General features: G+C 42.2%; 1 protein-coding gene and 1 long non-coding RNA gene across 3 annotated transcripts; one reads left to right on the forward strand and one right to left on the reverse strand.

Moving 5' to 3' along the window:
• Positions 1 to 574: 574 nt before the first annotated feature.
• Positions 575 to 21291, forward strand: Atp1b4 (ATPase Na+/K+ transporting family member beta 4). 2 transcript variants are annotated; one of them, NM_053381.2, is given in 8 exon segments: positions 575 to 717; positions 4944 to 5205; positions 9125 to 9253; positions 9511 to 9615; positions 13886 to 14082; positions 15077 to 15133; positions 17303 to 17398; positions 18106 to 21291. In NM_053381.2, coding segments are annotated over 8 exon segments (1071 nt in total). In that variant the 5' UTR covers positions 575 to 654; the 3' UTR covers positions 18268 to 21291.
• LOC147998355 (uncharacterized) lies at positions 8451 to 10167 on the reverse strand. Its single transcript, XR_015646709.1, has 2 exons — positions 10105 to 10167; positions 8451 to 9452 (listed from the first exon to the last, which is right to left on the reverse strand). It is a non-coding gene; the product is annotated as an uncharacterized LOC147998355 (long non-coding RNA).
• Positions 21292 to 24304: the final 3013 nt, after the last annotated feature.

Raw genomic sequence — 24304 nt, forward strand, 5'->3', positions numbered from 1 at the left:
AAGTACAATACACATTTTCAGGAGTTCATGGACTGATCTACTAAGAAATATTTTATAGGTGGCTTAGAGAGTGTAGGGAGAAGAGGGTAGGGAGAGCAAAGGGAATCTTCCCTGACACCCTAGATCCTTTTGCATGAGATCAGCCTTACGAAAAAAGCAAGTTATTCTTGGCTATCTCCCCTCACCCTAACTCCCACCCACACCCCACACCCTTGAGCGCACGCGCGAACACACACACACACACACACACACACACACACACACACACACACACACATCCAACTCTTGATTGAGAAGAATATGACTTAAGATTTCCATTGAGCCCATCATCTCTCGGGTGCTGGAGAAGGGCAAGGGGTTTGGAAAGGCACATGAAGGGGGCAATGAATTGCTCATCCTCGTGACCCAGAATATCTCCCCCTCCCTGTAATGATGAGCTTGCTTTTCCAAAAGGGCTTTCCTTTGATTCCAGGAAGGAGCCAACCAATGAGAGAGGAGCATGCTAGATTATTTTGGGGAAGGGCTCGTGCCAGCAAGGTTCACTTTTAGTAGGCGCCAAGTGTCCCCAGCAACCAGTGTCTCCTGTACCAGCAGAAGCTCCAGGACCCTGTCCTACACGCCTGCCTCTGCGGCATCTTGGCCCACTGAACAGCCATGAGACGGCAACTCCGCTCCAGAAGGGCGCCGGCCTTTCCTTATGGTTACCGCTACAGACTTGTGAGTCTCAGGGAGCAGAATGTTTTGCTGCCCTTTTTAATTGGTTGGGTTGGGTGCCGTGTAGACCTTGAATTATGACTGCCTTCCCTTGGGATAAACAGGAATAAACGAAGTTTAGGAAATTCCAGACTTCAGAAGAAGAACAGTGACTTCCAGCAACCCAGGGCACCCTAAATTACTGAATGGAAGGAGGACTCCTTTCTTTGCAGGGAAACAGAGAGAAAGGAGTGGGAAGATACCATGGAATTAGGACCCCTTTGAGACTTTATCGTAGGAGTCTAAAATATGAGCAGACCTTTGGAGTATGGGAGTAGAAGTTTCACTGCAAGAAATCTGGCCAGAAGAAAAGGGAAAGAGAAGAGGAAATGAAAGGCACTGCTGCCCAGCTGTCTCAGTCCCTATGGGTGGTGGCTTTTAGAAACCAGCTGCTCTTTTTCTAAGGCATAAATTTCAAACTATAGCTAAAATCACAGAGTCCTTGATAGCAACTAGAAGGAAGCCTAGACATCACCTCTCCAGAAGCCCTCATCATATTGGAGGAGGTTGCTAGGTAGCAGGGTGCCAGACTTACTTGCAAGTTAGTGGGGACCCCAACATGAGGATGTGCATCTTGGTTCTAACTTGTGCTCTTTCCACTGTGTTTGTGGTATGAAACTTCTCGAAGCTCCGATCTACGGTCCTACCTTTCACCACTTTGTCTGACACCTCACCACACACACACACACACACACACACACACACACACACACCCTTGTGCACACACACACAAACACACACACATGCACACATGCACCCTTGTGCACACACACACACACACACATGCATATACACCAAACACACCTTCCATATCACTGTTCAATTCCAGGTGCCTTCACAAACACTTATTTCAAATGTGTCTTCACATTTACTCTAAGCCATAATAAATGTGGGCATCTACAACACTCTCAGAATGGTTAGAATATGACTCTCAAAGGAAGCAAAGCATAAACCAGTTTTCTTTGCATATGACTACTTATGTGCCTGGGGAATTAATGCAAACTGTCAAGGGTAAGCTGGAAAAGAAAAAAAAAAAAACCCATGGTTCTTCTATCCGCATGTCAACCACTAAGAGTTTCTTAGCGCTCTGATGTAGAATCTTTCCATTGACACCTGCAGGTTCTTCCCTCTCTTAAGACCAAGTCACCGTTTATGGAGTATACATAGCCGTACCCTATTTGGCTTCTTTTCTATGTTGAATTGCTAAAATCGTTGTGTATAATTTCAGCAATTTGTCCAGAAGTTTGGATTTTAAGTGCCACAGGGGATCTTGCTCTTTATAATATCTGATCAAGTTGTAAATAAATCATTCGATGCAATTGCATGTGTAATGTTTTTCGTTTGAAATGAACGTGTCATTCAGATGTTTGCACTATGTCACTCAGTGAATGATACAAATTTATCCTTTGGGTCAGACTGTTTGTTTGCATATTTGTTTATATGTTTATATATTTAGATTGCTCAAAATGGAGCTACCTTCTGTCCTTCAGGCTTCCCTTTTAGGGAAACATGAGGGCCCCAGCACACACCCACTACCATATCTGAGCATGCTCACACACACTATCACATGAGGGTGGTGCCACTTTAGGAAACTGACAGAAACAGAACCTTGGAGATGAGCGCCCTCATTGCCAAAGCGTTTCCTACTGGAGCGTGTTAAATAATTGCATGGAGGTGCATTTTACACAGGATTTCATTAACAAGGAACCTTTGAGAAAAGCCTGTGTTGCACAGTGTGACATTTCCCTGTCCCTGGATGCAGGGAAGAGGAAAGCAGCTATTTGAGGTTTCTGAAATAAGGCTCAGGTGGTAGGAATCTGTGATGGGAAAATAAGCTCCAAGAAGATTAATTCTTCCTGGGAGGATAAGACTTTAATGGCAGCCATTTTAATAAGATTATTTTGAGAGCACATATCTACAAATAAGATAAGGCTGAAGCCGTGTCCAGCTGCTTCCTCTGTAGAGCAGGTGTGGAAGGCAGGCAGGGGCAGCAAAAGAAAGTCATTCCAGAAATCTAAAGGGATTTGAAACCCTTCCTGATGAAATGTCACATTTCATAGTCGGTGAGAATGTGGTGCATGGGTTTTCATGTTGACTAGCCAATCTAGTATACGTGACAAGGTTAAGGTGGCAAAAGCTTTGGGAATACCCTCCAGAGTCCAGGCAGTAGCACTGATAGTACCCACTGAATACCTTGCCATGGGCTTCCCACTATGGATAGACCACAAAACATTAGGAACTATGGACCTTCTACCTCTATGTTCAAAACCTGGTTTGGGAGAAAATGTATACATAAGTTCACACATGAGAAAAGATTTAAGAATGTGTGTTAATTCATTTAGCATTGAATGATAGGCAAGGTTGGTTTTCCTAAGTCTTATACCGTGAATCCATAACCAAAGTCAGAAATCCTTGATTATAAGCACCTACCATTTGGGAACACAGACTCTAAGACATCATCATGTTCACAAATCTGCTAAGCCACTTCTAGCCACTTGTGTTCAGTGTGATGGAGGAGAAACTGTGCAGAGTATCAAGAGACACAAGTTCCGAGACTGTCAACTCTGTCATGGATTTGCTGTGTGGCTTTGGCCAGATCCTCTCCCCTCTCTGGAGCTCAGTTGGACAATCATATTTTGGAAGCCCCCGTAAGTTTTGATATGGTATGTGATATGGAGCTGTACGTTTGAACCAATGAGAGAACAATTCAAGGGAGCTCATTATGAAGAACTGGGGGTTCTGGGGGAGATTAATGGCAGCGAGCAGAGATTTGTCCTTCTGTATCATTTTTGCTGACCCTAAACAAGCCAATTTCCGTAACTCTCTCCTAGAGGAGCATGGGTAGCTGAGTGCCCTCTAAGTGGCCTTTGAGGAATCGGGCAGGAAGGGGGCAGCACAGAGTCCATGGCCTCTAGCATTTGACACATCCAACCCCAACAGGTGCACCAGCCTTGACACTCTTCAGACTTGGACAGCACAGAGAAGGGAGGGTGGCCTGATTTTCTGCTCTTGCAGAGAGCCTTGGCAAACTCTCAAAGAGCGATGTTGCAGCCCTGCAGCCTTACCTCTGAGGCGGTTGAAATACCACTGGCGGCGTCTGAGTTTTTTTTTCTTTTTTCATCTTTCTTTCTTCCTTCCTTTCTTTCTTTCTTTCTTTCTTTTTCTCTTTCTTTCTCTCTTTCTCCCTTTCTGCTTTGTTTAACTTTCTTAAAACAACTCAAAGATAACTGTCTCAAATATCAAGTGCTAGTTGTAATAAATCAACAAATTTCTGCTGAGTACTTTCTTTGTGCCCAACTTTTGGTTTTATATTTTTAGTTAATTTTTAAAATTGAAATGTAACTACATCTTTTCTCTGCTTCCCTTTCCTCTCTTGAACCCTCCTATTTACCCCCTTTTTACTCCCTGTCAAATTCCTGGCCTCTCTGCTTTTAATTGAATATATGTAAATGCAGCAGCCTGTTCAGTCTGTTTAGTGTTACTTAGATGTGTATGATTTCAGGGCTGACCACTTGGCTTTGATAACCAATGTGGCCAACTTTTTAAACTAAGCTAGAGAGGGAAACAAAGGAAATATCTGCTGGGATCTCATCTCTGGGCGGTGGTGGTGGGGGTGTCCATCTAGTCTAAGGCAGGAAGCAGGAAATGAGTCCTTGTTTGTGTTGGGAAGGCAGTGGAAGTTTTGAGGAGGGGTACAGCAGTTGGCCTTTCCTCCTGATTATCTGCCTGAGCCTATTTTTAGGCACAACTTAGGATGGTGAGGTCAAGCAGCTGAAAGTGCACAGAGCATTAGGACAAAGCTGGCTCTCCCCGGGAAGTTACCATCATAGACATAAATGCCGAAGACTACTCAGTCCTTCAGCGTGAGCTCAGCTCACTCTCAATAGGTCAAAAGCCAAGGCCCTGGACAGAGCAGTGACATGAGACGCCCTAGAGGAAGAACCTAAATTCCTGATGTTAAAACTAAGCTTTAGCACCACTGTGGAAATAATCGTGATTCGATATGAACCATAGAAAGGATGCTCACTCCCTACAACAGAGGGAACAGAGAAAGAAAATCTGCCTCTTGCAACAATGGGTATTTTCCTGGGGATGTGAAAATTTGAAACACCTCCAAATACTGAGTTGTTGCCTTTTATTTGGGTTATTTTTTTTTTCACAGAGAGGTCTGTGTTTTGTCACTGCTCTAGGATGATCAGGATGAAATGAATCACAACTACTTAGCGGACGAAGAGGAGGAAGCAGAAGAAGAGGCTCAGGTGATGATGGTGCCTGGTCTGGAGGAAGAGGAAGAAGAGGAGGAAGGAAAAGAGGAGGAGGAAGAAAGGGAGGAAGAAGAAGGTCAGGGTCAGTCAACAGGCAATGCCTGGTGGCGGAAATTGCAGATCGTGAATGAATACCTGTGGGACCCGGAGAAAAGGATGTCTCTGGCCCGAACAGGTCAGAGTCGGAGTAAGTCCCATTCATCCCAATGCCCCAGTCTGGTGTCCTTGGCTTTTTGATGTGGTATCCAGCTCTCCTTGACCACTGGATGGGTTTGTTATAGACTCCTCTTAACATTTCCCAGAAAGACACCAATGGCTGGTGCCGTCCTTGGACCGTGGACAGATCTGATTCATCAGAAAACCCACTAAATAGATGAACAAGAGTGAATGTGTGACTGCAATCTACTAGTCTCCATGTGCGGTGTAAAATAACACTGAGAATGAGTTGAAAGAGCACAGGGTTTGTTTTTCATGCCCAAGTCCTGTCACTTTCTATGCATGTCACTATGGGCTCAACATTTACCCTCTCATAGCCTCAGTCTCCCCACATGCCAAATGGGATGATGGGGGTTGGGGGCACTCTGCTCTAACTTTCTAACAGAATCAGCATAAGACTATAAAACAGGCTGAAAACCATAAGGTTGAAAGGAATTCATAGAAGATTACTTTTAGGATACAACACCAAAGCCCTGCTAACATGACCAAGGGTTTATAATTTCAAGGGTTATAAAGCACTTACCTGTTTTAGAGAGGGAGAGCCCAGAAGCCTATCCTGACCCCAGCTCCCAAGCTTTCTACCTCCATGGTAGACACAGAAGAATTGCTTTTAAAGAGATCACTGCTAGGGACAAAGGTTGAGTTTCCTTGTTATTTGATCAATGATAGAATGATGTCGCTTAGCCCTTTTCTTTTTATCACATGTTGCCCCCATTTCTACTTTAACAATTGTCCAGATCTCCCTTCCCAGGGTTCTACTCGCTTAGACTATTACTGCTGAGCCTTCTCCTCAGAAGATTTTTGTGGGTAGTAAAATCCGTACTTGCCACATCCTACACAGCCCAGAAAAAGAAAGAAAGAAAGAAAGAAAGAAAGAAAGACAGACAGACAGACAGACAGACAGACAGAAAGAAAGAAAGAAAGAAAGAAAGAAAGAAAGAAAGAAAGAAGGAAGGAAAGAAGGAAAGAAGCCCTGATTCCTAACGTGGTTAATCCACAGGAGGCAATGTAAAAATCAAAACCAAACCAAACAAACAAACAAACAAAAAACAGTGGATACCATGGATGAAGTACTAGTCCCCTGCTGCCAAGGATCTAGGTTGTTGAAGTTGATGGTCATTCCTTCCAAAGGCCCTTTTGGCTAACTAAGAATTGTCAGGTTTTGTAGTCAGTGCTGCTAGTTCAGCTCAGTTTGCATGAAGTAGTCAGCTCTATTTCCTGGAATTAGGAATAGCAGGTGTGAGGATCTAAACAAAAGCTCCTCCTCAGTTCCCAGCCCCACCCATGCCCATCCCTGGAACTGGAACTAATATACCATTTAAGGGACATTCCAATGTTCTGGAAGCTGCAGACAAATGCTAGACACTCACTGGAGCTCCAGAGGGGCCACAGCTGTTTCTTCCTTGCCTAAAGAGGGCTGGAAAAGCAGGCCTTGTGAAATGCAAGTACAATTCTGGGAGGGGGGGAGCCATACTTTAACCCGTAAACATCATTGGAACTTCACCACATATCATCCATCTAAATTGCTCTGGTGAATGACAAGCCATAGGGCAGCAAAGGGGTGAGGTGGGAAGGCACAAGTACTTGGGAAAAGACACAGCCATGGGGGTGCTTCATTGTAGGCTGCAACCAGACCTACGCTAGCCCAGCAGTTCACACACCTGTTAGATTGTCCCAAGGTAAAGGGCAAATATTCATGTGATGCCTACTTTGTGAGGTGCAAGAATTGCTGCCCTCTTTTCTGACATCTAGGTGACCACTTGAGCGTTTACTAACCCTGCTCCAATCTGGACAGCAGCATGTCCAATCTATTCACCCAGCCTGTTAATATAGTCTGCTCTTTTCCCTTGGTAACTGGGAAATACCAATTTTTTAGGAAATGTATGTTATTTTGTTCAACCAAAAAGAATCATATAAGTTCATGATATGATTATCCCATTTTTCAAATGCAGAAACAGGCTGAGAATGGGTGAGTGACTTGCCTCAAGTCACAGAGTATCTAAGCGGCAGTCCTGGCATTCAAATACCCGAGTTCATTTTCTTGTCAGGATGTCTCACTCCTTTCATGAATTTGAACAGTGAACAAGGCCTTCCCTGACTTGTAAAGATTGGCTGCTTTGTTGGATGAAGAGTTGGGAGCATGAACCTGAGTGGGGGTTATTCAGGACAGAAGCCTAGAAAAGGGCCCAAGGTAAAACTTTCTATTTGGGGCAGAAAGGACTGAGTTTAAATGGGCTGGTGCCTGAGTAGAACTGAAAGACTAGGCTATCACAGTCTCAAGGCCACCTTATCTTATCTACAGCTTTATGGTCCACATATCTTAAGGAAGAAGGAAAGAAGATATTGCCAAGAAAATTAACCTGCGTTCTACTGATTCCCCTTCATGCATGAAACTGGATCTCTTTGCCCCCTTGGATGGCTCTAGGCTGTCCCAGGATGAGAATGGGAGTGGAGAAAAGGAAGCATAAACACAGGACATATCCCTTTAGGATAGCTAGTGAGCAACAGGCAAGAACAACAGGCCACAGACATGGTTGTTTCTTCTCCAGGGACTCTAAGTAAATCACTGCGTCCATGCTCCAGTTCTACTGGAGTTCATCTTATACAAACATAAAGGATCAGTTCCATTTCCACCTACATTACTACAGTCAGTCTCTCTCCCTGCCCCCACCAACTTTATTTGGTTCATGGTTCACTTTAAAATTAACATTTGAACTCATTTGGGGGGTACAGCAAAGTTGTGTGGTTTACCCTAGCTTCTGGTTCATGACTCAGTTCAAATCTGAAGTTCCAACATTATGTCAACCCTGTGAGTGAAGCCAAATATGTTTGCCTGAGAGGTCTCCACGGAGGACTGGAAGAGAGGTTCTGGGCAGCTGTCTCATGCTCACTTGCCTCATCCTGTGCTCTGTAGTCCTGGGACAAACATAATTTCAATACAGCCCACAGAAGGGCAATTCATACAACTGTGCATCTGAGCCTATAGCAATAATAACAATATTAATAATAGCAATAATGACGGATGCCATTTATAGAGCACTTAGGATCTGCCAGGCTCTGTGCCATGGTGTTGATATGCATTATTTAATGCTTATTTAATATAGCAAGTACTATGCTACTGTCCTTGTTTACCAGATGAGGACACCAAGGCCTAGAGTGGCAAAACATCCTGTCCAAGGTTAAATAGCTAGAAGTGGTAGAATCAGACGAAGAATATAAAAAGAGTGAATTTCATATATTGTCAGGGATACAGATAAACATAAGCTATAGATTCTACAGCTTTCCCAAGTGCACGCACAGCAAGTGTCAGTGATTGTCATTTCCCCTTTCTGTCTCTCCCATCCTTCATTAGTGCTCCTTTTGGAAAGAGCCACTTAAACTTTGCTAAGGATGAATACGATTTGAAATGTGTAGGCAAGGATAAGCCTTGATTAGAACGAAGTCCAGTGGAAATGAGCCAAAGGTTTGAATTCTAGACCATGTGAAGAAAAATGCTGCTTTCACCTCTTGCAAATAGCTCTAATCACTGAAACCAAGTGGGTAGGTCTCTTCAGGACATCCGCCATCACCAATAGTGATCTGCATTCAGGACATCAGCCATGGCCCGCCCAGAAGACTCCCAAGCAATTTCCTCTGCTCTGAGTTGAAGCCCTATAATCCTGTTCATAGTCATCATGTATTCAGCGAGACTTTCCATTGGAGATACTGGAAAGGAAAACTGCACTCGGACCCCCCTGACATAGTCAATCTTCACCAATTCCAGATTAACAAAGTCTGCATAAGCAAGGAGGTTCTGAGTCTGCCTGAGTTGATTCTGTTTTCATGAATTCGGTGGGGAGGTGGAGCTTCTTGGAGAACACTGACCGTTGTCATCTTCAATTGCTCTACAGGTCTTATTTTAGTCATTTACTTCTTCTTCTATGCCTCCCTGGCTGCCGTGATCACCCTATTCATATATATGCTGTTCCTAGCCATCAGTCCTTACATGCCGACCTTCACGGAGCAGGTGAAACCTCCTGGTAAGTGTGCCCAAATGCCCTGCATTGTCAGAACTCTGGGCAGAAATCCGTTTGCACAACATGTTCAGCCTCAATTAACTTTGGTTCTTCCCAGTAATGACTTAGAGATTCAATTATTAAGAGGAAAAGTGAAATGGTACTCGGAAAATTATGGTCCTTTTCATTTTGATTGCCTGGGAGGGAATGGTGTCCTGGGAATCTGTATAAAAAAAATCCAAGAATGGGTTAATATATTCAAGACCTGTTTTCATTGCCAGGAGTTATGATCAGACCCTTCGCTCATAGCCTTAACTTCAACTTCAACGTTTCTGAACCTGAAACTTGGCAGCGTTATGTCATTAGCCTAAATGGCTTTCTCCAGGGTAAGTTCTCCTGAGGAGTGGAAAGCTCTTTAGAAAAGTAGTGGGTGGGAATCCAAAATTCAAACTCCATGCAGCCTGGAAATCTGATTAAGTCACCCCTATCTGTGTTGTTTTGCTTACCTGCCAGCACCCTTTATAAAATTAGATTTAAAAATGCTCTGATTGTGTGTTGCCCACTGTGAGCTCTTTAAGGCACAAAACTTGTTTTCTCTTCATGAACACACTACAGCACCTAGTTACCATCCAAGTGATCTTCTTTATAAGTGATCTCATAAAAGATCACTCTGGAGGGAGATAATAGTAAAGAAGGGAGGATGTTCTCCAAGAGCAGCAGGATTCCTGCCTCCCATACTTTTCCTCAAAAGAGAATCCTGAATATTAGCTATCTTGAGAGAAAAATGTCCTTTAGTAACAGCAACTTAGAAAAGAGTCAGAAGACTAGATCTCTGACTAGCATGTTGATCTCAGATATTTCAAGAATTTGGTTACCTGTAGTGTTATCAGGTACACTTTCAGGGACAAATGAACAGCTTACACTTCACCCTGTGAGAGCTAAGACAATAGTAGTTTGAGAAAGCTGTGGAACCTTTAGGAGAGAGAGCAGCTCTAAGAAAGTGAGTTGCGGGCTGGAGAGATGGCTCAGCCGTTAAAGGCTAGGCTCACAACCAAATATATAAGAAAGTGAGTTGCTGGGAGTAATCCTTGTGGTGTTATAGACAGACCTCACTCCCGTTCACTCTCTGCTTCTGGAGTATGGATACAGTGTGGCTACAAATTTCTGCTCCTCCCACTGTGCTTTTCCTATTGCCAGGTATTCTTGAGCATTATGGACTGTCTCTCTCCAGAACTGTAAGCCAGAATAAATCCTTTTCTTCTTAATTTGCTTCTCACGGGGTATTTTATCACAGTTACATAAAAGTAGCTAAGAACCCCAACTTGGAAATGATAGCACATGCCTGTAAAACCAACATTTATGAATTTGAAGTAGGAGGATAACTTGGACTCGGGGGTTCAAGACCAGCACAAGCTATGTAGGGAAATAGTCACCTCAAGATAGATAGATAGATAGATAGATAGATAGATAGATAGATAGATAGATAGATAGATAGATAATAGGAGAGGAGAGGAGAGAAGAGGAGAGGAGAGGAGAGGAGAGGAGAGGAGAGGAGAGGAGAGGAGAGGAGAGGAGAGGAGAGGAGAGAAGAGAAGAGAGGAGGAGAGGAGAGGAGAGGAGAGGAGAGGAGAGGAGAGGAGAGGACAGGAGAGAAGAGGACAGAATAGACAGAAAGATAGACAGATATTTAAATAAATACCCTGTTGAAGTTTGTATTGCTGGAGCTAAATTTTATGAATAGGGAAACTTAGCTAGAATGCTTTAGATGGCCTGGCTTGGCTGAAATGGGGGTTGGATGGTGGGGTGAAGATAGCTAGTAGAATATATACTGACTTGGGGGAACAGTCTCTTAGCAGGAGCCAGGAAGTATTATTAAAAATAACACATACATTTCGTTATTCAACTTTCACCAGGCATAATAGAATCACTTGTCCTCAGTTTTGAAATGAGAGAATTGGGGCTCAGAAAGAGGGAGCAGCTTGATCCCAATCTGACAGTAGAGTGAGTTTGGGAGCTCACATGTTTTAGTGCTGTTTGTTACTCAAAAGTGTTAGCCCAGGGGCTGGTAGCATGGGCATCACACAGGTGTTGGTAGAGCCTCAGACCATACCCCATAGCTATGGAATCAGTGTCCATTTAAAATTTTTCAGATGGTTTGTATGAACTTTTAAGCTTGAGAAATGTCATGTTTCCTAACTGTGCTAGTGCCATTTGAGCCGATGTTAGAAATTCAGCTTTGTGCTAGTAAGGCTCACTGCTATTTGGGGTGAAACTGAGCTTCAGAGTCTGCACCTGTAGAATGACAGAGCCGAGTTCTTTCTGATCCATCTAGTTCTATTTTGGGCTGCAAAAGTATTTTGGGCATCTTAGTCAGCATAGTGTCTTTCTGTAAAAAATGCTTGTGAGCTATTTCAAGTATGCATATTGTCAGCCTCTGTGCTGAGGAAATCCCTGATAGCGAGTAGACGGGGAAATACCAGTTTTGACCTGATGATAAAGGCGGGGAACAGCAGGAAGGCATTGGGTTACTTCTAAAGAGTAGGTAATATGTGACTGGGAGGTGGCTCAGCAGTTAAAGTACTTGCCACTGGCCAAGCAAACAAGACCAGAATTAGGATCTCCAGAATCCACATAAATGCTGTATGGATATGGTAGACAACCCATAACCCCAGCCTCAGAAGACAGACTTGGAAGACTGACTAGTGAGACTAGCTATATCGTTGAACTCTGTGCTAGATTGAGATGGCCTTGCCTCAGTAGATAAGGTGGAAGAGTGATCCAAGGAAGATTCCCAGCATCAATCCTGGGCCTCCACATCACAGGCAAAGGCACATGCACATGCACATACTTATGCACATGGGCATGTCCACAAGCATGCAGGCACAGATGTCATATACTTAATGCATGCATATGAAAGAAGAAAGAATGGCAGATACTATGTAACAGTATCGAAAATAGATATCCCAGAGCATCTGCTTCACCCCCATGAGGATGGGGATGTTAAAGTAAATGCCATGCCCGTGTCACATTCTTAATGAAACTACCTCAAGAAAAATGTTGAGTAAGTGCAGTTTTTATTTTAAAAGTTATTACTTGAGCATACTTCTTGGTCCTTAAAAACGATTAAAAGAAATCCTTGAATTAAATGTAGTTTTGTCAACATAAAAATTAAAACGTTGTCATGCTTGTCGTACATCTAAAATTTTCTGGGCTGGGAGTAGCATAGTGGTACAGCATTTTCCTATTATGTAGTTTCATCCCCAGCACTGCAAGCAAAATTCCCATGGGAGGAAGGGGATAAAGACAAAATGGTATCTATGTATAAAAATACTACAATGAAACTTGTTTTTTGCATACTAACTTAAATGCAATTCAATATTCAAAAGTCAAGATATTTTAAGACAGAAAACTATCAATTATATACCAATAACATTATATCCAGGTCACAACCTGTCTAGATGTGGATCTCACGGTCCTCTTTGAGTTTTACCTCCTGTGGATCATAGGCGTACACTCTTTTCTGAAAAAGTGAGTGACTTTGGACATGACTGCATGTCTGGGTTCAAGAGCTCCACCATTTAGACTGATGCCACAAATTTCCAAAGCACAATTTTATGGAATCCAATGGCTTAAAGAGTGAACACGAAAATAGTCCCAGTTCTTTGTCTGAGATGTGTACTGGGACAAATTAAACTCTGTCTAATATAAAAGGACATGAACCCAAAATATCTCAGACTTAGAGAAGACCTCATCCTCTCTATAGTTGTCATAAGTTTCTGTCTTCAACGCAAACTTCTCTTTATCTGAGATATTTTGGGTTTATGTTGTTTTATATTAGAGTTTGTGAGTCGTTGGGGTATTTCCTCCTCCTTTTCCCCTTCTCTTCTCCCTTCCTTTCATATTCTTTCTGTTCTCCAACACAGCTGCCTGTTCTTGACCTCAAAGGGAAACATTTCATAAGGTGAATTTATGGAATTTTAGGAATTCAGCCTCCTGACATATACTATGCCCTGATGTAATACAGTCCCTTCTTTCAATATCTACTGATATGTATCCGTTCTTTTCTCACACTAGAAGGGATGGCTACACCAACTTTGCTGTTTGCCAGATCCAAAATAAAATAATGAGAAATAGAGAAAAGTTGTAAAATTATCAACCTATGACCCTGAGATGGACACTTGAAAGTCCCAAGGGAATGAGCAGCAAGTGATTATCTCATCAGGTGGGCTGAGGTGATTAAAGAAGAAAGCTTCATAGAGCAGTGGGTCTCAACCTGTGGGTCACGATCCTGTTGGGAGTCAAAGGGCTCTTTTACATGAGCCACATAAGACTACTGGAAAACAGATATTTACATAGTAATTCATAACAGTAGCAAAATTACAATTATGAAGCAGTAATGAAAATAAATTTATGGTTGAGGATCACCACAACATGAGGAGCTGTATCAAAGGGTCATGGCATTAGGAAGGTTGAGAACCAAGACTATACTTCCAGAGAAGTATACCCAATGTCAGTCCCCAAGGATTAGGGGAGAACAAGTTTATTTTTGAAACAGTACAATATATGAGGAAAAGAAATTATAGAAAATCACTGAAAGCATGGGCTTCCCTTAGCTCCTCTCTAACATAAACCCTTTGCCACCCACGCATGCTGCAGGCTATAATGACAGTCTTCAAGAGGAAATGAATATAGATTGTCCTCCCGGTCAGTACTTCATCCAAGATGGAGATGAAGATGAGGACAAGAAGGCCTGCCAATTTAAACGCTCCTTCCTGAAGAATTGCTCTGGGCTGGAGGACCCCACTTTTGGATATTCTACTGGACAGCCTTGCATCCTTCTCAAGATGAACCGGGTATCTTAGCCCTTGGGATCTGTTGGTGATAGTGGATGACCAAGGTTGGAGAATGTGTAAACCACATTTCTGTTAGACTCTGGTATTCACACACTGTAGGTTTGGTCATTTTTACCTACAGCATCAAAAAATGCAAACAACCAGAGAAATTGACCCATTCATTTTATTCATTTTTCCTGAACATTTCCTAGTGTCATTCTTCTTTCCCATATCCAAACCTGCCCCTTGATGGCCACTAGTTGAATGTGATGGAGTATTGTCACTAATCTCAGCATTTAGGAGGCAAAGGCAGGAGGAGCTCAAGATCCAGGCCAGACCCTACCTCAAAAATAAAATGGGAGTCCTGAGATGTTTGAACATGGGGACATGGTGGAGAGCAATTCCATGTTCTCATATTATTTTAAAATGTTTTAGGCTAGAAAGATGGCTCAGTGGTTAAGAGCACTGGTTGCTCTTTCAGAGGACCTGGGTTTGATTCCCAGCATCCACATGGCAGCTCACAAATGTTGGTAACTCCAGTCTCAAGGGATCTAACACCGTCTTCCGGCCTCTGCAGACACCAGGCATGTACATGATATGCACACATACATGCAGGCCAAACATCCATACACATAAATTAATAATTAATTTTTAATGCATCTATTTTTGATCATGCCTTCCTTAGGGAGTGGCAAAACCTTTTCCAGATACACTCTCATTGAACATGGAAAGTTCATTACATCCATTTGGTTATTTTGTGGCTTTTTTTTTCTGTATATGGACCTAAGGTAAGAATTTGTCAGTGAGTAAACTGAGCTATGTAGTTTGAGGTTGTTTGTAACATTTCTGAAAAGGAACATAGATGAAATTTGTATGTGAGGAGTGCTGACCAAAAGCAGGGAGAAAATAATCCATTTTTGCTATGAAACCTGTTTCTTAAAGTAAATAAATAAATAAAGCACTGTTTTTTCCTTTCCTTTGATTTCTTTTCCTTTCTTTTCTTGTTTTTCACTAGATTGTAGGCTTTCGTCCTGAATTTGGAGATCCTGTGAAGGTGTCCTGCAAAGTTCAGGTAAACTATCCCTTTGAATAAGTATGGTTAACACTTTTGTCTCCAGTAAACAGAGTTCATCTGTTCCAAGAATTTCTACAAGGGTCTGAGTAGGGGGAACTTTAGTGTTTTTCATAATTCTAACTCCTTTTAATGCATTAAGGACTTCTTATTTCCAGAAAACATTGAATGAGTGTGCATGTGTGTGTGTGTGTGTGTGTGTGTGTGTGTGTGTGTGTGTGTGTGTGTGTGTGTGGTTTACACCTGTGACAGCCTGACACTGAACCTCAGCAAGGGGCCACAGCCCACAGCCAGGAAGAACACTGTGCCAAGACATTAATTGGGATTGTGTTTACACTTTTGCTTTTTGCTTTAATGGCTTGTTTCCTTGAACTAAACAAGCAGCTTTCATTAGAGTCATTAGTCCCTGATTTTAAAACTGAATTTCACATTTTACAGCAATGACCAGTGGCACTGGGTGTTGCAATAACAAATGACTACAAGGGAAGTGTAAACAGAAGTCCATTAATATGCTAATTAACTGTCCTTCAAGGGGCCATTAACTCCTATCTCATCTGCACCAATTAGCTCCTTTGTAGGCAAAAGCCCTTGCTCGTGGCATTGCTTCTTACATGGGCAGTAGCTCCCTTCTCTTCAGTGACATCCTCTCCACCCTCCGCCTTGGACCGCTGTCTTGCAAACATTGCAAAAACAGTTTTTGTCAGGACTAGGACTAAAGCAGACAGCTCTAGTCTTCAGAGCAGAAAAGAGGAGAACAGTACTCCCTCAGCCACTCTCACAGACTCAGCAAGTGTTTATCAGTCACTTACAGTATCCTAGGTATCTGACTAGCTGCTGGAGATGGCGGGGTAAACATAACTGCAATCAGGGCCAAGAAATATTAGCAGGCACAATGAAAGGCACTATGGGGACACAGAAGAGAGAGAGGCCAGCTCCATGTGGGAAGTGATAATAAGTTATGTGAGCTTCATAAGGTCAGGCAATATTTGCCAGCTGAACAAGGTGGGAAGAGCATTCATTCTGTTCAGACGTACGTGTGTGTGTGTGTGTGTGTGTGTGTGTGTGTGTGTGTGTGTGTGTGTGTGTGTGTGTGCATAAAGTCACATGTGGGATACGACTATAAACTAATGGACTTGATCCCACAGGCTGCCATTAAAGATAATTTATTCAGTTTTGAATATATGAAGAAATCATAAAAACCAATGTCGTTTAAAGTAGCAGCAAGTGCTGTGCCACTGAACCACATCCCTAGCTCTTAATCTAACATATTAATTGGGCCAGCTTCTATTTGCATTTCCCTAATGAAAGCTGTTCATTTTCCAAGTTAGTATACACTGAGCCTTACTGAGAAGGATTCTTTGAAAAAACGGAAACATTAACAGTCTCTATGCTTTTTTTTAGTAATCAACATTGGTCAAATCCACACCCACTTGTAGCAATCAAGCAGGATAGGTTAATAACCAGAATGAACTATAGGATGCTCAATTTGTACCAAAAAGAATTATACAATATTGGATATAGTACATTGACAGAAATGCTCTCATGGTCCTAATAAGTAATAGGCTAGTAGAGATGCATTCTTTGCCCATTTGAGCCCCCATACCTCTCCTGTTTCTAACAGCCATAGTTCATGAGCGCTCTATTACCTGGTGTGATGTGATAAAGTTATCCCTGTTTAATTGTTCCCATGATTTGGTTCCTCTTGCTTACTCTCTGAATTCCTTGTACAGTAATTAAGCTATACAGAGAATGTGGACAGAAACATGAGTTTGAGTAAGCTCACTGCAGACTGTATGGCTATCCATCATGTTCCTGTGTACCTGATCTGAGTTCCACTAGAACTTGTACCTCCAGTGAGGACTTAGGTAATGTTTTCTAATTTATACCTGCCTCAGCTCTGAAATTCAAGACAGGGTACTAAGTTGAGATTCTCTGGAGATAGGCTACAATCATAGGCTCTTTCCAGGACAGTGCCAAGTACTCAGAAAGGCATAGTCTTACCCTAGAAATTCTCCTCTGAGGACAAATCAGACTTGAACTCTGCCCAATTCTAATTTTCGGTTTGGGACTCTAATTGGTTTAGAGTCACACCATGATTTTACCTGAGCACAAGTTCCTTTAGGCTAGACTGTAATCCAACATCCTACATACATCTGCTTTTGCTTACAGAAAGGTGATGAAAACGACATTCGATCCATCAATTACTACCCGGAGTCAGCTTCTTTTGACCTCCGCTACTACCCTTACTATGGCAAACTGACTCACGTAAGCTGTATCCTTCCTTCTTTGTTACAAAGGGCATAAAGACAAAGAAAGAGCTTCCTGGGATTTGAGAGCATTAGAGAACATTGGTAGTAAGAGATGAGTAGCTGTAAACTTTAATGGGGTTGGGGGCATGGGCAGCTCCTCCACACATTTCTCCCGGCCACAGATCTTTGCAAATCTGAAAGACTGTCACATCTAGTCTCATCTACGCACTTCAGTCTTCAGATGAGAAACCTGGAACTCAGGACAGGAAAGGAACTTACCTAAAGTCACACAATGAATTAGTGGCAACGCAAGGAAGACACAGATTATTAACAGTGCATTTAATGTCCAAGTAATAACACTTTCCTGTTTCTCCCATTGCACACCATGGGCCAACACAGGCTTCAAGTCCAGTATGGCATCCTGATGTATACTAGTTCTGGTTTTGATTTATGGTCTGCTATCCATAAAAATCAAATCGTCAGAATTGGTTTCCCCCAGAGGATAATCAGACATCTTGACACAGACTTATAAGCAAGTCATGCAATTTCTCCAAAAAAAAAGCATGTTGGTTGCTGTGGTCATTTGGGACTTGGCATCAAGAAATCTACATAGTTACCTTTGCCGATGCTACCCTAACCTGCCTTGGGCATCTGATCACCACCCCTGCCCCATCCTTGTTGCCTGCTTGACCCATTTAGAATTCTTTGTTCTTGCACCTACAGGTTAACTACACCTCCCCGCTGGTGGCAATGCATTTTACAGACGTGGTGAAGAACCAAGAAGTGCCTGTACAGTGCCAGCTGAAGGGCAAAGGCATCGTAAATGACGTCATCAATGATCGTTTCGTCGGGAGGATAATCTTTACCCTGAACATAGAAACCTAGGAACTCCAGGGGGCCACTCCCACCAGCTCTGATTCTGATTCTGTTCTATCCCTGGTAGCACCTCAATCCTTTTTTCTTTTTCAGTTATGACACAGCCAGATGGACACCTAAAACAGCAGATCATCTTTCCTTGCCTTTGACGTGTGTATGACGTGATATTGTGGGACCTGCTTGGGTTTTTTTAAGGTCATCTTCTCTCCTGATGACAAATATTAATTTCCTTTCCTTCACTTCGAATTAAGACCTATTCTTGCTGCTAGAAGTCTCACTATCTACAAAAACAGTATTTGATAGCATTTACCATTGTCAGGAGAATGTTCTATCATGCTTTCTAAAAATGTGTTGGTTTTAGAGGTGATATTATTCCCAGACAGGCGGATAATCTAACCGACCTATACCCACCTTTAAAACTGCCTGTCAAGGTCTTTCCTTAGAAACCAACATCAGACCAACCCAGACTACTACTCTCTCTACAGAACTTTATATCTGAGGTAGGGGTTGAAAATTTGGCTGTCTCCCATAGGTGACAATCTCCAACACTGATTTAAAGACTACATTATTTTCAACCAGGACAGCAGGACAGCAAGCAGTGCTGACAGGTTACTGATCTGGGCTAGAGATGAAGACTTTCTGTGAGACTTTTGTGAGGAGAGTTAGATCCTAGTGCAAGTGCGAAGAACTCTTAGCATAGGGTGTGCTTGGTTGTTGAGTGCTCTGTAGTTTTACCATCCAAGGCAAACAGGTTTTTCTGCACTCCGGGCAGAAGAGAAAACATGAAAAATCTTCTTTGGTCTAATTTTCTTGGCCCATGTGCTTGATAGTTGTGTGGTTTTCTTTGAGATCAGCAGCGATGGGTGCCTTGAAACACCCCCCCACCAACCCAGCTACAACCTTGGGGATTGAAATTAGGGTTCTCCAGCTAAAACATAGCAAGACAGAAAGCTTCTGTCAGGCCTCCCTAAAGCCAGTGCTCATTAGCCAGTTTTGCATCTACTTTTAAAAAACCACAGGAGGCAGATGTGTATCCAGGTTGTGGATCAGCCAAGTTGCTTTGGTTTTATCTTTGGCCATGTGACCATTCCAATCGCTTCTTAACACCTCCACCAGGGGGAGGGCTGGGACAAAAAGAGGAGGCAAGCATTACAGACTAGTATAGTGTCTCAGGGTCCAAAGCAAGCTTAAATTCCACTTACCAGGCTGCAGAGTCTGAATCTACTCTACAATGTTTAGCTTCTCCCAAAACAGGGAACTGGAGGACTGATGGGGAAACTTGGCTACAATACAGGATGACAAGAGACCTAAAAATAGTACATGGAAATGCTATGGGGAACGTGAGGCACAATGGCTCTCTCTCTCTCCAGCTGAGAAAGTAGCAGAGGAAATTACCCATTGGAAGCCATAAGCATGAAGACATCGTGTGGTTTGGGAATTCTGAACAGTTCACATGAGAGCTCAGAGGAAGGATGAGGAGAGTGGATTGCACAAGTATTTAGGGACATGGAGAGGAAGGGAGTCTTTAAAGTGTTTTAATCAGGGAATTCCTGTGAGCATATTTGCATTTGATCAAGAGCACTGGGGCAGTCATAACATCAGGAGTGAATCGGTAAACAGAAAGGACAAAACCAAGACAGGAATGTGAGGAGAGGAGGAAGAGTGGAAAAATGACCCCAGGATTTTGAGCCGGGCTAAAATCAGTGCGATAGTGATATTGATCATAGAGATGAGGTATAAAAGAGAAAGGTTGGAAAGGGAGTTGTCAAGAACACTTTGGGGTAGTTTTATCTTGTGGTTTCCTCTGGTCAGACACTGATATGGAGATATGAACACTTGTAAAGTAAAAGAGAAGGAAAGCAGAAGACAAAAGCAACTTCTGATTAAGTGAGCTCATTTAGGAAATATTTAATCTTGGGAACTTGAGCCGGTTGAGTAAACACTAACCCAGCTCCTAACATGGTGCTCTTCTCTGGGTCTTGTGGCAGAATGGACAGCTATTAGTTCCTCTTGGGAATCTCCCTTATAGAGCCCTTCTAAATACTCTCCATAGACTAGCGAGGGGCAGACAGCATTTAACAAGCAGCAAAAGATGAGCCCGACAGCAAGGCTACATAAGACTCCAACACAGAACTCCCAACTCCTCTGGAGTTACCTTCTCACCAAATTTCAGTTTCCTAGCCTTTGAATGGAAAACGAATAAAAGTGAGAACGCTGGAGATCATTTAAAAATGGCCTTCATCAAAACCTCAAGACTCAATAGCAAAAGAGTATACAGCATTGATCTGGAAAGGATCTTTAAGGAAAACAACCTGCATTGCATCTGACTCCAGGTCCAGTGCTCTCTCTACTCAGAGCTGCTGCTTACGGGGAAGCACCATCTTTTGAAAAATCAATAGAGCGTATCCCAAACATTCTGAAACATGTCAAACGTGAGTTAAAAATAGTTAACATTTCACAGGAATCCAACTACTGGTGCTATATTTTATACATAATATATGGTCCTGTTGAATATGTTTAACTATTAGATAAGGAATTAGGAATGATTTTGTCATATGTGTTTCTCATTCAGTGGCAGATATAATGTCAACAGTTTCAAAGAAGTATTAAAAACTACTACGACAGTTTGGGCTGTCAGCTGGAACATGAAAAATAGCTTTCTTATACAAAAATGGATATTATACAGAACTGGATTAATGAGTATGTTCGTTCATGTGCAATTCTAACTGTTCAATAAATTTCTGGTTGATTAATTTAAATGGGCTCCCATACTGTGCCGTACCAGGATTTGATTTCTATACCATCTGTTGCAATGCACTTGGCTTTACTTGATTGTCAATGAGAAATACTACTTCCACACGGCTTCATGGTTTTGTTCTTGCTATATACTTTGTGTATAAGTTTTCACTTTTCACTCCTTTGAAATTATTTTAAAGAACTCTTTCTTAGGCATCCATTTACTTGGGGTCTTCATGTAGAAAATGTTTATACTGTTTTGGGGAGTTGGTGACAACAATAAATGAAATTAAAAGGCAATGTATGATTTCCTCTTTCTGGATCTTATCACTGACCACACACACACACACACACACACACACACACACACACACACACACACACACACACAGAGGGATATTGGGCAGCAAGCCATATGGGGGGAAGCTTGACAACTGACAACCTATTAGTTGAAGACTGGTTTTCCTCTCAATGTTGTTTTTTATTAACTGTTAGGGTTTCATCTAAAAACAGTTCTCAACCTTCCTAACGCTATGACCCTTTAATACAGTTCCTCATGTTGTGGTGACCCCCAACCATAAGATTAGTTCATTGGTACTTCATAACTGTAATTTTTTGTCTGTTTTCCAATGGTCTTAGGTGACCCCTATGAAAGGGTTGTTCAACCCTAAAAGGGGTTGCAACCCACAGGTTGAGAACCACTGGTTGATAGGGACATGAAGCTAAAAGCTTATTTATCTGTGAGCATTTTTCTTTCCTGTATCTAGTTTTCAATTTCTCAAAAAAAAAAAAAACCAAACGAACAACAAAAAAACAAACAAACAAAAAAAAAAAAAACCCTGCTGTGTCATAGCAGCCTTGATTTATCCTTTTATTTTACCTTCTTTTTCTAAACAGGGACTGTGCCCCTAGACTGGTCTTGAAGTCACAATCTACCTGCCTTGGCCCCAGCATCTTCCTTTATCAAGGTTGACTCTGTCTATAAATTGTTTTATTTGTTTATGTAGGATATGCACACACTAAGTGATGTTTCGAAGTAAGGGGACAGAACCAAGATCTAAATAGAAACCCTGCAAACACTCAATGCAAGCCTGGCTAAGTGGCTTCCAGGCATATCTGACCACCCAAACTGTCTCCCCACACAAATCTTTCATGGGCATAGCAACTGAAGACAAATATTCCCAGATCTGTATTCAACTTAGCGGCTGGGCTGCAACAGGAATATTTTATTTCCTTGGAAGCTTCCCTGGCTAATGATGTACTAGACTTGCATGGTTTGATTTTGGGTATTAAAAAAAGGGAATAATACATTTTCCTGTTCTTGCCTCTTCTTTAGAGTCTGTTCTTTTACAGATTTTTCCCTCTGTATATATTAAAAGAATTTAAATCATACAAAAAATGTGATTTACACCATACATTTCTCTATGCAGAAAAGTTTTAAGTGTATGTTTGTGGGGGTCAGTGTATGGAGGTGGAAGAGGGAAGGAGGGAGGAGAGAGGGAGAAGAAAAGGGGAGGGATAGATAGAATGGAGGAAGGGAAAATGACAATGTGTGTTGGAGGCAGTGAGGGGTAGACAAGATTGATTACTGCAAAATCAAGGGAAAAAGTTGAAAGACTGCTTCCCAAAGTTCTTTAGCATAACAGAAGCTAAAAATATTTGATAGGGAGATCCAAAAGATTTAAGAACACGATAGGCTCAGCATGTCAGATTTCTCTCCAGAATGTACTGCCTTATAGGTTCCTTGATGAGCACAGCATTAATCAGAGTCCCAGTAAGAAGTAAAGAGCAATGGGTAACTTGATAATAATCACAAGAAGGCTTAGTTAACAAAGCTATCATTTATAGAAAGCATAAATGAAGGGAAATGCAAATTGCACAGTAACCCAGCCTAGCAGTGGCTGAACGCTTGTCACTCCTAGATAGTGTGGTTCAGAGGTAGGTGTGGGGTACGTAGAGTTGTCTGTCTGGAGAAGAGTGGTGGTCTCATTGAAGAATTAAGAGAACCTAGGTGATAGGTGATTGTTTAGGGACGGGAAGAAGAATACATAGTCATCTTCCCTCTGCCTCCTGCTAGTAATTCTCCTCAGTCAGACCAACAGAACAAAAATAGCAGCTATTGATGTGATTCATGCTGGTCAGCCTCTCAGGGAAGGATTCAGCATGCAGAATGGTAAAATGTGTATCTGGAAGATTAAAAGAGCAGGTACCCAGCACAGCTGTCAGGTGGAAGTTCTGTGCGAAGATTCTTTGAAGCTTGCAGAATATGAGCAGTCACTGAACCGACTTCAGTCACAGGGTCAATTTGGCCTTTATTCCCAACTCTTTTCTGTGCCAGCACAGGCAAAAGCATCAACTTTACCACTGTAGGAAGCGTTCCTCTATTCTTTAGTATTCAATCTCTTTTTAAATGCTCCAACTTCTCTAATCCAGTGTATTCTGGTGCATCATTTTGAATTATTTTGCTTACTCATGGCAACACAAACCAATGAACAACAACAGCGCCAACATCCAGTTTTACTGAAGGGGATTGCAAAACCTAGATACAATTTGGCTTCTGGTATAAGTCATATCCAGAAACTCAAATATGTCATTAGGGCCTCTCGTGTTTCTTTCTCTGGGTCTCCCTTCTGTTCTCCATCATGCCAGTCTCATAATCAGGCTCCATGATCAATACAGGTCACAGGCTGCCAGCGTTACTATACTATACCCTAAGGGCCAATAGTACCTTGAAAAGCACAAAGGCCTCTCCTGAAAGTTCAAGTGAAAAAGAAACATTTGAGTCCCCTCAAACTTTCTATAAAACAGAAAGGGAATGAACAGTAACAAATTCAGCCTAAGAGCCAACATCACCCTGACACTGGAACCACATAAAGATATAACAAAGAAGATATAACTATAAATTTTCCTAATGAGCACAGATAGTGAACATCTCAGTGAGATTCTTGCAAATTGAACGCAAGAACATATTAAGAAAGTCAGTGCTTCTCAACCTGTGTCACAACCCCACTGAAGGCTGAATGACTCTTTCACAGAGGCTGCATATCAGATATCCTGCATATTAGATACTCACGGCAGCAAAATTACAGTTCTGAAGTAGCAACAAACTAGTTTTATGGGTGGGGTCGGTGTAACATGAGGAACTGTTTTAAAGGGTCACAGCACTAGGAAAATTGAGGACCACTGATCCGATTCCAAACAAAAACTCAACAAAGTTCAAAATGTTTCCATGATTAAAGTCCTGAGGAAGTAGGACTAGAAAGAGCATGCGTAGGGGATGTAAAGGTGTGTCAGTGGTTAAGAGTACCGG

Source organism: Rattus norvegicus, chromosome X, assembly GCF_021556685.1.
Source record: "Rattus norvegicus strain SHRSP/BbbUtx chromosome X, alternate assembly SHRSP_T2T, whole genome shotgun sequence".
NCBI lineage: Eukaryota > Metazoa > Chordata > Mammalia > Rodentia > Muridae > Rattus > Rattus norvegicus.